An 11914-nucleotide genomic window follows, 5' to 3' on the forward strand; every position below is an offset into this window, starting at 1 on the left:
CTAGTATTGTAATTTTTTTAGAGTATAAACGAAATATAAATGTTTTAAATACATTAAATTTTAAATTGAAATTTTATTGCACACGAATATTATTTTTAATTAAAATAAAGCAAAACTAAATATCTACATATGAGTATGTGTGCATGTTGTATGGAAAAGAGAGACTTTAAATTTTTAAAACATTCTTTAAATTTTTTTATTTTATTTTTGTTTTTAATATACAATATAATGAAATGTTGGCATTCAGTATAAGACCATCGTAGGGAATGGTATATCGTGCCGCGGTTCACAAAATAACGTATCTTACCTTAATTTGAATCGAAAAACAAAATAAAATTTTCCGTTTTCCAGATTTTTTGTATCTATATATTTATTAGAATACGGCGCCATATCATTCTTTATGAAACGTTATAATCTATATAAAAATATTTAAAAGATGTTTCACTTAAGAACTGTTATACTAACATTAGTTTTAGGTAAGATAAAAATATTATGAAGAGAACCAGTTTATTAATAAGTTTATCAGAAATTAATTTGAAAAAAAGAATAAAAAAAATAAAAAAACAATGGATTTATTTTAATTCAAAAAAAAAAAAACAAGAAATTTGTTCAAAAATAAGTGAAAGTTTTTTTTTTCTTTTTTGGTATTTTGTCACAAAAATGTTGTATAACATCTTTTGAATTTCGGAAGTGTGGTATAAATTAACACTAGAAAATTAAAAAAAGCATTCCGATGTCAAATAATTTTATTTTTTATTGAATATCTAAATATTTCATCAGATATTTTATAGAATATTGCATAATTCGGTTGATATTTTTGGAAGTTATTGGATAAATTTTTTTGTTGATAATATTTAAATTATTCATAAAAATCTAATAAATAACGTATGTTATTCGAATATTCGATTTTCAAAAAAAAAAGTGTTTATATATTTTTAATATTGAATGCAAATATTTTTTAATACCTGATTTTTTATAAGAATTCTGTATCAATGATCGGTTTAGTTCTAACTCCCTAAAAGAAATTTGAAAACGGAGGGAGAAAAGAAATTGATACAAAGATTTGCAGAATTTTGATTCACGTATAAAAAGCATAAGTTTGCCAAAAAAACAAATGAAATATAGCTAATTCTGCTTTATAACAAATGAATTTTTAACAATTTTGTAAGGGTTTTCAATTACTTAAATTTAACTTAAACCTTAAAAAGCTTGTTTGGGATAATTGCTCTGGCAAAAACTGTATGTTTCATAAATCTTCAATTTTATATATTTTTTACAATTTTCAAATTTTGCGTTTTCGAAACTTTTTTTGAAGCAGATTCAATTAACCGAACGTATTTTGTGGTGGATTGCATATCAAACATGTATTATTGTATAGATTGCTTATGGAACATGTGTTAATGTAGATTGTTTTAAATGCAATTTTTTGACTTATTATCGAAAATTATCTGTGGAACAAGTAATTGTCCTTGTTCTTTTAATTTATCAATAAATGTTATGTATCCAACATCAACAAGGTTCGAATCTTTGTAATATTATTATTATAGCAAAGCTCATTTTAAAAATTTAAGTAAATGTTTAAGTATTAAATATAATACTCGTATTATAACAAAAAATACGGTTTATAAATTGAATGAAAAATAGTGCAAAGCAAAATAAAGAAAAAAGGTAATGGAATATCATTTATTGAACATGTTTCTGTACACAAAAATGCGGGGTTCAGGGAGTATGTATATTCAATGTCAATGCATTATTGAAAGTTCTTCCTATATGTTTTTATAATTAGCACTGTTTTTCTTTCTCTTTTTATAATTTTATTTTTTAATATCATTTTAAATAACAAGATGCAAGTTTTTTTCTTAACAAGGACAACTAATTTTAAAATATGTGTAATCAAATAAGTAGCTTTTGGTACCCATATCTGTCTATATACATATGTTTGTAATATAATTGTATTCAAAATGCAATGCAAAAATCAAAAAATAATAATTCATTAAAACTTTATAAATGTGCCATGTTCTCTGTTTGTTTCGTGTATGTAAAATATTTCATCGTGTTCACGTGGCGATCTTGCAGGAACTAATTGTAAAACAATTAATATTGAATTAGAAAAATTAATTTTTTTTCTAGAATTTCATTCTAGTTCAATTTTACATAAAAGTTAATGATAAAAACTTTTAAGTTTTTAATTTTTCAATATTTTCAATTGTTTCAATTCAACAAAATTATCTCTTATTTTTAACATTACCCAAATTCTTTAATTATCATATTCAATTACTGTAATGCGAAAGGCATCCAGTATTGCAGAATTTTTACTTTAATATGCTTTGTTATAGTTCACCTACATATTTGCTTTATTGTGTGATAAACATTCGCATTAAAGGTGTGTATTGAAAACCTTAAAATATAAAGACGTTTTATTTATTTTTACTTAGTTTTATTTTGAATACAGGTTTGACGTCGTAATATCACTGCATTGTACCGACACACAAACATATGCATGTATTATTAATAGATTGATTTTATTTTGTATGTAACTATGTTATGTAGGAGAAGAAAGTCTTATAATGCATGATTGATGAATAATCTTGTCCTCATTTCCAAATATGAATGATTTATAATGATGTTGAAAATGTTAACCGAGTACTCATATGTATATTATGTAATATGAAGATGTTTATAATTGATTAATATTGTGTAGGTACAATATGTGTGTGATAAACATGTCAAAAATTTTTTGACTATATATTATATGCTTATAAGACATACATATTTATTATTCTTATTATAAAAACAATATAACAATAATAATAAATGAGACATTTTTGACATTATTGCTTTTCTAGTATTTTAAAATTTTTAAATAAATAGCAATGTGTAATATAAATGACTCATGTTATTAAATCAAAACACTTCAACGATTTATGCGGGATAAATGCCTTTACAATACGAGTATGAAAATACAAAGTCAGATCAGGTACAAATATTGCAAATAATTTCGTTGCTGATTTACTTGATTAATGGGTGAATTATAGTTTAAGTAGTAGTTATATAAAATTGATGTACCTTAAGAATCAAGATTTGTCAACGAATGTATGGGCAGAATGAAATTCATAATTTTTTTAACACGTTTTTCATTTGAGATTGCTCTAATTTGATTCTGTTTGGCTGATATCATTTTTCCAACAACCTGATTAGAGTTACCTTGGCATCATAAAAATCAAAATTCTATTAAATTATGCATAAATTGGATTGATAAACACTATGTGGCCTCGAAGAGAATATTTTTAAATAGAAAACCCAGAACTAATTTAACCGGTATTTCAACTAAATTGTTGAACAAGAAAAATTGAGATTATTCTGGGTAGAAAATGAAAAAGATTTAATTTCTATTTTTATATTTAGTTCATTATAAATACGAACTTGATTTACTTGATTTCTTTATTTTGAAAACATAAATGAGAGTAAAACAATAAAAATAACTTTCAGTTTTTAAATATTTTAATTCTATTTTTAAAAAACGTATTGTAAAAACTGTTTTGTGTGTAAATTCCAACGAAATACCTTCGGCATAATTTATTTTGATAATTTATAGACTAACACAAGTCCAAATATTTTAGATTTTCCAAATTTAAGTGCCCCAATTAGTTAATGGTATGAAATCGAATGGTTTGGCGAAAAGCTATTTAAAACCAGGCAACATTTTATTTGAAATCGCTCATTTAAAGATAAAGGTCGACAATTAACTTTTTTTTTGTTTTTTTTACGACAGAAAATTTTGAGTTTTTACAATTTTCTACAAAAATGTTTTATAAAGAAGGTATAACTTAACAAAAAAGCCAAAAATTACAGTATATTTTATCTCTATGTGAACAATAGGTTTGGTTCTGTTGACACGGCTATCAGAACATACGCTTAGATGAAGGTGATTAGGTTAAAATTTAGGACGAGAAACCTTGATTATTAAAGTATGTAACTTTGAAAAGAAAGTTCGATTTTATTGAAAGTAGGATCTTTGTAAAATACGATTTTGGATATATTTTTTTCAAATTTTGTAACACGGTGGTCTCATATTTGCTATATACCACTGTATAAACCTTCATGAGTAGACAAAGCTACTTTTATTTTACTTTTTTATTTTTTAAGTATAACTCCGTACCAATAATTAAATAAGCACATTATTGAAAATTATTTTAAAACCTTAGAGCAAGGGCTTTTTCGTATATATTGTATAAGGTAAATTAAAATGTGGTAATTTATTAAAATTGAATTGCCGATGCATTTAATATTCAATTTTTAATCAAAAATTTGCTAATCCTTTTTGCTACAACCTGTAAGGAATAATATTTTACATTTACCGGGCTATTTAAGGTCGATATTGGGATATTCCCTAGGAAATCATTTTGAATACATTTAAAGTGAATTTAGTTTTAGTTCTTGAATCACAAGTTGGTGTTATTTTATTTAATTCAAATTTTAGAATCGTTAAGCATTTGATAAGAGCATTCATTTAATAAGAGTCAAAAATTTCAAACTACAAATGATAAACTACAGTTTTTATCATTTCAGTTGTTCTTAAAAAAGAAATGGTTTTAAAAAACAAAATCAGAACTTCTTTTTTTTTCAGGCATGTGAAAATAGCTAGTACAGCAACAAATAACATTAAAATTTTAACACGCCAGGAATGGCAACGTATTCAATTGCTTAACAATATCGTCCATAAAATTATTATTATTACTCGTGACAAAAAATTCAATCACTTGTGTTTTCAAAACCAGTCGGCTATTAGTTTAACGTATACAAAATTTTTGATTGATGTTTAAGAAGCCATTAACTTCTTAATTATTTTTTTATTAAAATTTTTAATATAGTCAAACACCAAACGGTAAAGAGTCAACAACTTTATAATAAATCTTTTGCCAATTTATTCATAATAAAAACAAATATTTTCGTGACCAGCATTGAAATCGATAAAAGCACTTGAAGTTGCTATCATCATTTACTTATGTATGTATGTACATAATACATATATTAAAAAATATGTGAAAAAATTAATAAAAAATTCAATTATGAATTTTTATTTTTGGAATTCAAGCGCGTTTTTTAAACGTACCAACAGTACGAGTACGTCAACAATATGTAAATTTTTTAGTGCATTGAACTCTTAAGTCTAATTGAAATTTGAGGTTAAACATTTTTCCAAAAAAAAAAAGAAATTAGAGAAAAAAGCAAACATTTGAAGTTTTCATTCATGCAAAGAATACAGAATTTTCAACAAACATACAAACATATATGTAAATTTTTATTCAATTAGATTTTTTCAACAATTGTTTCACTTCAATTCATTTTTGAAAATTTTTCTATATGAAATATGAAAATGAATTAATTTTTCTTATTAAGAAAAACCTATTGAATTTATTTGTAATTTTTTTGTATTGTTTTTATACTTTTAGGATTAGTAATAGGACAACAACAGCCACCTAGAAGACCAGGATTAAGAAAAGTAACAAAAAGAGTTACAACAACAACAACTCCATCACCACCACCAATTCATATTTCAGAAAATTCTGATGATGACGATGGTACAAGTGAAGATTGTCCAGAACCAAATGGTTATTTCGCTGATGCTGAACAATGTGATAAATATTATGCATGCAAGTATGTAAATTTAGAAATTTTTTCTTTTTTTTTTTGCGGAAAAATCCATAGATGAACAAAAAATGAATATACCAAGAGAATTAATAAAAAAATACTTATTTTCAGTGAAGGTGTTATAACTGAAAAACTTTGTCCTGATGGTATGGTGTTCAATGATTTTTCAATTGATCAAGAAAAATGTGATTTACCATATAATATAGATTGTTCACAAAGGCCAAAATTACGTAAGTGTGTTGTCGGTGAAACTTGTTAAGAAATTTAATGTTAAATTTAAATATAGTGTATAGCGGGTGCTCTTGTTTCATTTGGGCAAAGAAAATTTAGGAAATCTATTAAAGAAAAACTTTGAATCTTAAATGAAGTAAATGCTCCCTCATTTAGGATGTTTTAATATTGCAAGTAATTGAAGATTTGTAATATTTTGCAACTGTTAAAAGATTCAACCTAGCAAGTTTATTTATTATAAAATCTCTGACATAAAAATAGACCAGATTGAATTTTCGAGAATGTAATAATTTAAATTTAAGCTAAATTGCAACTTTACTTCCTGCAAAATAAATATTAATTTTACATTGATTGAATAAAGAAATTCAAACTATACAATTCCTGCGAAATAAGATGATTGAATTTTATGGATGATTCCGCCTTGAATTTTATAATTAAAATTAAAATTTTTAAATTTAAACAAACATATATATAAATCTCAGTGTAACTATATATGTACAGTAAATAACTTAAAACTTTACGAATTTTAAAATTTTAATTATTAAAAAGTCATTTTAATGTGGTTTGGAGTAAAATATAATTATTTTAATAAAAAAAAATGTAGAATAAGGGTTTTTTTGAAAAGTAATTGAACTATTTTTTTAACCCAAAAGGATAACTGACAGCAAAAAAAATCACTCGAATATCTTTGAAAAGTAAATGCTAAATCGGATGTCGAATTTAAAATATGTTTTTTAATTTGGCATGCACATACGCAAATAATTTATTATGCTTAACTGAACAATTAATTCAGTTTTAACAATTTTTTTTTATAATTTGTGTAAAAAAATTTAACTGTCAAAAATTGTGAAGGTTGCGCATTACAATGATTGTAATGATTTCATGTAGAAATAAAGGAAAAGAAACTTTATTTTATATTAAAAAATTTTATTGAATTGAAAAATGCTTATTGAATTAAATTATTTGCGATCGATAGATGTGTAAAAATACGAAACGAAAGCGAGGTTAAATATCTTGGCGTGAGATTTAACAGCAGACTTTCATTTCGGAAGCATCATGAGACAAGTCTGGCAAAAACCATCAGAACTCGCATTTATCTTTGGAAGAACAAGGAGCTACTATTCGTGGCTGTGGCAAAGGGAGCAAAAATCTACTCTAAATGCCTATGTAAGAAGTTATAGAAAAGGTTCAAAGATTTGCATATAGTTGCATCATGAGAGCCGTGAGGGTTTGTCTGACTGCGGTAATGGAGATGTCACAAACTGAGACTTACAGTGACTTGAAAATTGATCTTGAAATCAGAAAAAAAATGTTATTTGTTTAACTCATTATTGTACTATATTAAAAAAAAAAAAACTTTAAGATATATGATTTCTATGATCGACGATTTACGAGTATAAGATCGTTTTATATGATTTTGAAGTACTTATGCATTTGCTTGGTTTTTACTTCAGTATCTTAAAAGGAAAAAGCGTATACTGTTTCAGTATCTGCAAAAACAGGAAACTTTTCGTGGAAGGGACCACAAAATGTTCGGAAGATCTCAGGAAAAAAAACGAAAGGTGGAGATCGCAACTTTGGGCAATCGTCCAGGGTTCCTGCAAATTCAAGGAGCTTCAGATCAACTACGATCAGAAGCGTTACATAACAGATATAGGGTAGGCAAATACAAGTTAGAATCCTAACGAATCTCCTAAGCGGACATTGTCGGCTAATCTGTAGATTTCGTGGGAAGAGAAGGAGACTTCAATGCATCTTTTTTTAAAGTCTGGATATTTAATTCAAACAAGAACTGAACTCTGGTTGACTTTGACTATGCAGCGGAAAGGCTGCGGCGAACGTTGTTTATGAATTTTGTTGGATCGGATGGTAATTTAATGAAAAATAGATGTGTACCCAAATTCTTTCAATAATTTTCACCAAAATAAAACGCCATGCAATTATCATCAAATTAAATTTATAAACAATGTTTGATGTGTTAACTCTGACTAATAATACTGTTTCAATAATAAATTTTGGAGTCTAGTGACAATATTGAGTTTAGTTTAATACAAATCGATCTTTTCATATTTGTTTACTCAATAAATTTAATTTTAAATTTTTGATTTGGGATTAGTTTTAGTTTTAATTACTCATATTTCATAAAAAAAAACTTAATACCAATATCAATAATTAAATATTTTTCTTTCATACAGAAACTCCACAGCCAACATTGAATTGTCCACGTCTAAATGGTTATTTTGGACACGAAAATAAGAATATTTGTGATAAATTCTTTTATTGTGTTGATGGTAAATTTAATATGATCGTGTGTCCATCTGGCTTAGTGTTTAATCCTAAAACTGGTATATGTACATGGGCTGATGAAGCTGGTCGTACTGGTTGCTCATCTGAAGATGTTTTTCAATTTACATGCCCAAAAGTTAATGAAACTGAAGCTGCAACACATCCACGTTACGCTGACCCAGATGATTGCCAATATTTTTATGTTTGTATTAATGGTGAAACACCAAGACGTAACGGTTGTAAATTAGGTCAAGTATTCGATGATGAACATAAAAAATGTGAATGGTCAAGAAAAGTACCCGAATGGTAAGTTAATTTCGAAAATTGATTTTAGATTAAACGAAAATTATAATTTATTTAACTCATATTTCCACTTAGTGCTGATTGGTATAAAGATAAATTGACAGATGCAGAATTAGATGAATTAGAGAATCCTAAACCAAAAAAACCTAAAACTAAAGGACCATCAAATAGAAGAAAACAACCCAAAGCAAAAATTGTTGTTGTTGAAGAAGATGAAGAGGCGGAAGAATAACTGCGATTAAAATTTTTATTTTAATTTTTGAAATTAATTTTTGTTTTATTTTTGTATTACATTTTAGAATTTTTTTAAAATTTATTAATTTTTTTAGTAATTATAAAAACAAAAAGAAAACACTAAAATATACGCTAGAAATGTTTTAAATTTCATGCTTATCGTCAGATCTTTTTATTTGATTTTCAAGTATATTATTTAATATAACTTAGCATTTTATGATTTTTGGCCTTAAAGTGTTGATTTCCATTAGCTACAACTAGTACAAGTTGGTATACCTATTTAACAAATTCATGGCACAAAAGAGTAAACGGTATGAAAGAGTATTCTGTTGCAAGATCTTTTGAAATAAAATAGAATTTTTTGTTCGGCCACCTTGAATCAATGTAACCTTCCTAGTTTCATATGGAAAAAATTAAAAATCGGTTAGAATTTAGTAATCAAACTACAATTACATACATAATATATTATTTTAACATGAGTAAGAAATTGATGTGGAAAAACTCTGTAATACTCGTACTTATATGGAAAATATATTTATAGAATCTATTATGTCAGTTGATAGAAACTGAAAATTAAAGGGAATGAACAATAGATAATGAAAATCAGGATTTGGAGCACATTTATTGAACTGAAATATTTTTGGTTTTTGTTTCCCATAGAGCGAGGTTAGGAGCTATTGGCGCATTGCGATTACATAAGCTTTCATATGTACAAATATACACTATTCAATAAAATTATTATAAATTTATTGAAATTTGTAAAAGGTCCTTATACAGAAAATATGCAGCTCGGTTAGTTATGTATTAATTTCACAATATCGATTTTTTTGTTAATGTTTTCAAATTGTTTAAATTTTTTTTGTATTTGAATTTTTGTATTGTAAATACCACAATACTAAAGATATATTGGCATTAACAGCTTCTTAATATACATTTATAAATGTTAATTTTGAGAAAGTTTGACCCATGTTATACACAAACCTGTCACCTATGTTATACACAAACCCAAACAAAGACCGCAAAACATGGTTAGAATTTAGCATTAAAACAAAATTACTTACAATTTCAATATTTTAAATTTGAATACGGGCCATTTTCATACATTTTCACTCATATTTTACCCTCACTATAATTCCTTACAATAATTCTGCATTAATATTTCGTTAATATTAACAAGAATTTATTTATATTTCATTTGTAAGTGCAAATATATCTATATCGAATTGAAATATTTATAATATTGTATTCAATAAATTTCCTTGTTTTCTTCGAAAATTTTATTAATGTTAAATTATTATTATACAGCTTTTGATTTTGCAAAATTTTGAATTAGGAATTTTAAGGAGAATAACAATCTTATTTTAAAAGTTAAATTTCATTGGAATTTACTTGAAAAAATTATTCACCTTTCATTAATTTTAATATATACATAGGATTGAGATGGTCTATGCCGGCAGTACGAGAATAATATTCATTTGAATAAGTATGTATATATAAACACAGTTACCTAAATATCTAAATATTTACATTTTATGAAATATTCTATTCTATAGAATATCTGAAACGGAAAATTAGCACAGAAAATATCAGAATATAATTATGAATAATTATGTAATCCTTTTTCTTCACTGTATTGATTAAACTGTAATATTTTGGCAAATTTAAGCATTTTATGTGTGTACTTATGTATTAAAATGTAAATGAATTGCTAAAATAAATGTTTATTCATGATCAGAATAGGTTATATGTATACAAATTTCTATTTATGGATATATATTTGTACTTAATATATAAATATGATATACCAATATTTAAAATTAAGGTATTTTAAATAAATCAAAAATTAATTTTTTCTTAAATTATTGTAAACGCAAAAGTTAATTGATTCAAAAATAATGAAATTTTCATCTAGAAATTTAGAACAAATCGTCTATCCCGATTATTTTGTTTGAGCAAATTTGCTAATATAAAAATTTTTTAGCAAAATTTTGAAATAAGGTAGGTATAATAGAGTGTACTATAGTGTTCTAATTAATTAATTATTGTAAATTATAGTCGATTTGCATTTAGTTCTTAATAAAATTGTCTTAATGGCAGAGATATTAATAAAAACAACCGCCTTTTTATTTGATTCCAAATTTCAATTTTCTATATTTTAATATTATATATATATATGTGTATTCTGTCGATATTTTTGATTAATTTACCAAATTAATTTCAAAATTATACACAACACCGAAAAATCATAGTACTTTTTTTTTTTTTTGTAAAATTTGATCTTTGCTTTAAACCCAAATTACTCTGCCGACAATTTCCTGAAAATTGATTCTAGTTTTCATTCTTTAAAGTTTTATTTTTATTCCTTCCAAAATTTTGTAATCAATTTACTCGAAATATGTAATTATTAATTTGATTTAAGAAGCTTCTGTTATGAATCGATTTTTTGTTATAAATGTATGTATATGATTGATAAGTTTTATATGATAGCAATAAAAACCATTTTATAGTTGCAACACCGAACGTTTGAAATTGAAAATTTTAATCCAGTTTGAATTTAGTCGCCGTGCAGCTATTTAGTCATCCGTTTAGGAAGTGGTTTACGGCATATGTTTATTCAAAAGCTTATTTGCACAAAGGTTACTGGTTTGTTGTTGATTTTAAATTAAACTCATGTTAAGATAAGCAAATTCAATATTGCGCAGATATAGAACAAGATCTAAAAAGTAAAATACAAGTAATCATATTCATTATCTTTAACGTTACGACATTAAAATTAATTTCCTTACACGTATATAACATAATATTAAGTTGAAATGTTCGACTATTTACATGGTATACATATATTTACATAAAATGTCAAAAGTTTGACATTAAATTCTTTTTTATAATTACATAATATAAAATTGATTGATCTTTCATGTCAAAATATTATCAAATAAATTTTCACTTCTGTAATTCTGTTACAAATAATCATTTTTCTTTTTATTTTCATAAAGTTTTATTGATAGTACAAGTAGAAAAGAAAAGGTCGAGTAAATATTTTAGGTAAATATTCTCTATATTACATATTATGAGTGTATGTACATACATGTATATAGATACATATATTCATTACTCGTATGTTCTCATACATTTCTCATGATTGATTTGAAATCGATTGATTGTTTCCCATTATATACAAATCTTGGCATAAGATGGTGATGAGATG

At 25.1% G+C, this 11914-nt stretch overlaps 1 protein-coding gene across 2 annotated transcripts; it reads left to right on the forward strand.

The window, feature by feature from the left end:
* The first annotated feature begins 253 nt into the window (after window positions 1-253).
* LOC129612408 (protein obstructor-E) lies at window positions 254-8871 on the forward strand. 2 transcript variants are annotated; one of them, XM_055525985.1, is made up of 6 exons: window positions 258-298; window positions 352-476; window positions 5454-5658; window positions 5764-5882; window positions 8079-8475; window positions 8548-8871. In XM_055525985.1, the coding sequence occupies exons 2-6, from the start codon at window positions 437-439 to the stop codon at window positions 8702-8704; spliced, it is 918 nt and encodes a 305-aa protein (XP_055381960.1). In that variant the 5' UTR covers window positions 258-298; window positions 352-436; the 3' UTR covers window positions 8705-8871. The 2 variants fall into 2 exon arrangements, with proteins under 2 accessions (XP_055381959.1, XP_055381960.1); XM_055525984.1 differs by having other exon boundaries at window positions 254-476.
* Window positions 8872-11914: the final 3043 nt, after the last annotated feature.

Source organism: Condylostylus longicornis, unplaced genomic scaffold, assembly GCF_029603195.1.
Source record: "Condylostylus longicornis isolate FDR11 unplaced genomic scaffold, ASM2960319v2 ptg000072l, whole genome shotgun sequence".
Classification (NCBI taxonomy): Eukaryota; Metazoa; Arthropoda; class Insecta; order Diptera; family Dolichopodidae; genus Condylostylus; species Condylostylus longicornis.